This window comes from Penaeus monodon, chromosome 25 (genome assembly GCF_015228065.2).
Source record: "Penaeus monodon isolate SGIC_2016 chromosome 25, NSTDA_Pmon_1, whole genome shotgun sequence".
Lineage (NCBI taxonomy): Eukaryota > Metazoa > Arthropoda > Malacostraca > Decapoda > Penaeidae > Penaeus > Penaeus monodon.
The window spans coordinates 39,455,021-39,455,627 of record NC_051410.1 but is presented as its reverse complement, the minus strand read 5'-3'; the positions used below and the strand labels follow the sequence as shown (position 1 = coordinate 39,455,627).

Below are 607 nucleotides of genomic sequence, written 5' to 3'. Positions count from 1 at the left end.
GTGTTCGGTCCGTGTCCGATAAGAGGAACTAAGTCTGCTCTCATGCCCACTGTGGGACGGAAACTGTAAAGAGTTACACTGGGTGTACTCTCTCGTGAACATTTCTTTACTCACAACACGCTGCCGCTCGGTCACTTCCTCGCGCGAGGGCTGAGGGGCAGGAGGCGCAAGACGGCTATCGACCTCGTCTTGGCCTACTTCAGGTTTCGTCGCAGACACACTCACATTCTCAAACTTGGAGGCCAAGTTCCTTACAGAATTGACATTGTTCTCCTTAGCACTGTTACTGTTGTTCTCTTTCACCTCAGATTGTGCCCCTGACGCGGGTCCGTTTTGTTCTTGCATTTTCTTGCGCATGGCTGCCTGCTTAGCCTGCAGCTCATGCAGCCAATCGCCGCTGCTCTTCGGCGGCAACGGCTTCACCCGATCATCAGTCGTGGCGCCATTCGTGTCCTTGCTCTCGACGATCTGCTGCCGCTTCTGCTGGAGCTGAGCCAACAGACTCGAGGGCTCGGGGGCGCTGTGGGCCTCGGGTGTAGCCCTGGACTCTGGCGGGGGCGGGGGGAGGAGTCCCCGAATTTTCAGATCCTCCACAGCCTCCTCCAGT

At 57.2% G+C, this 607-nt stretch overlaps 1 protein-coding gene across 1 annotated transcript in view; it reads right to left on the bottom strand.

The window, feature by feature from the left end:
- The window catches only part of LOC119589399, a gene marked incomplete at its 5' end in the record, with an annotated part of 35,476 nt that overhangs the window by 2,308 nt on the left and 32,561 nt on the right, over positions 1–607 (bottom strand). The window contains 1 exon segment of the mRNA XM_037938013.1: positions 1–600. Within this exon segment, the coding sequence (XP_037793941.1) occupies positions 1–600 (600 nt within the window).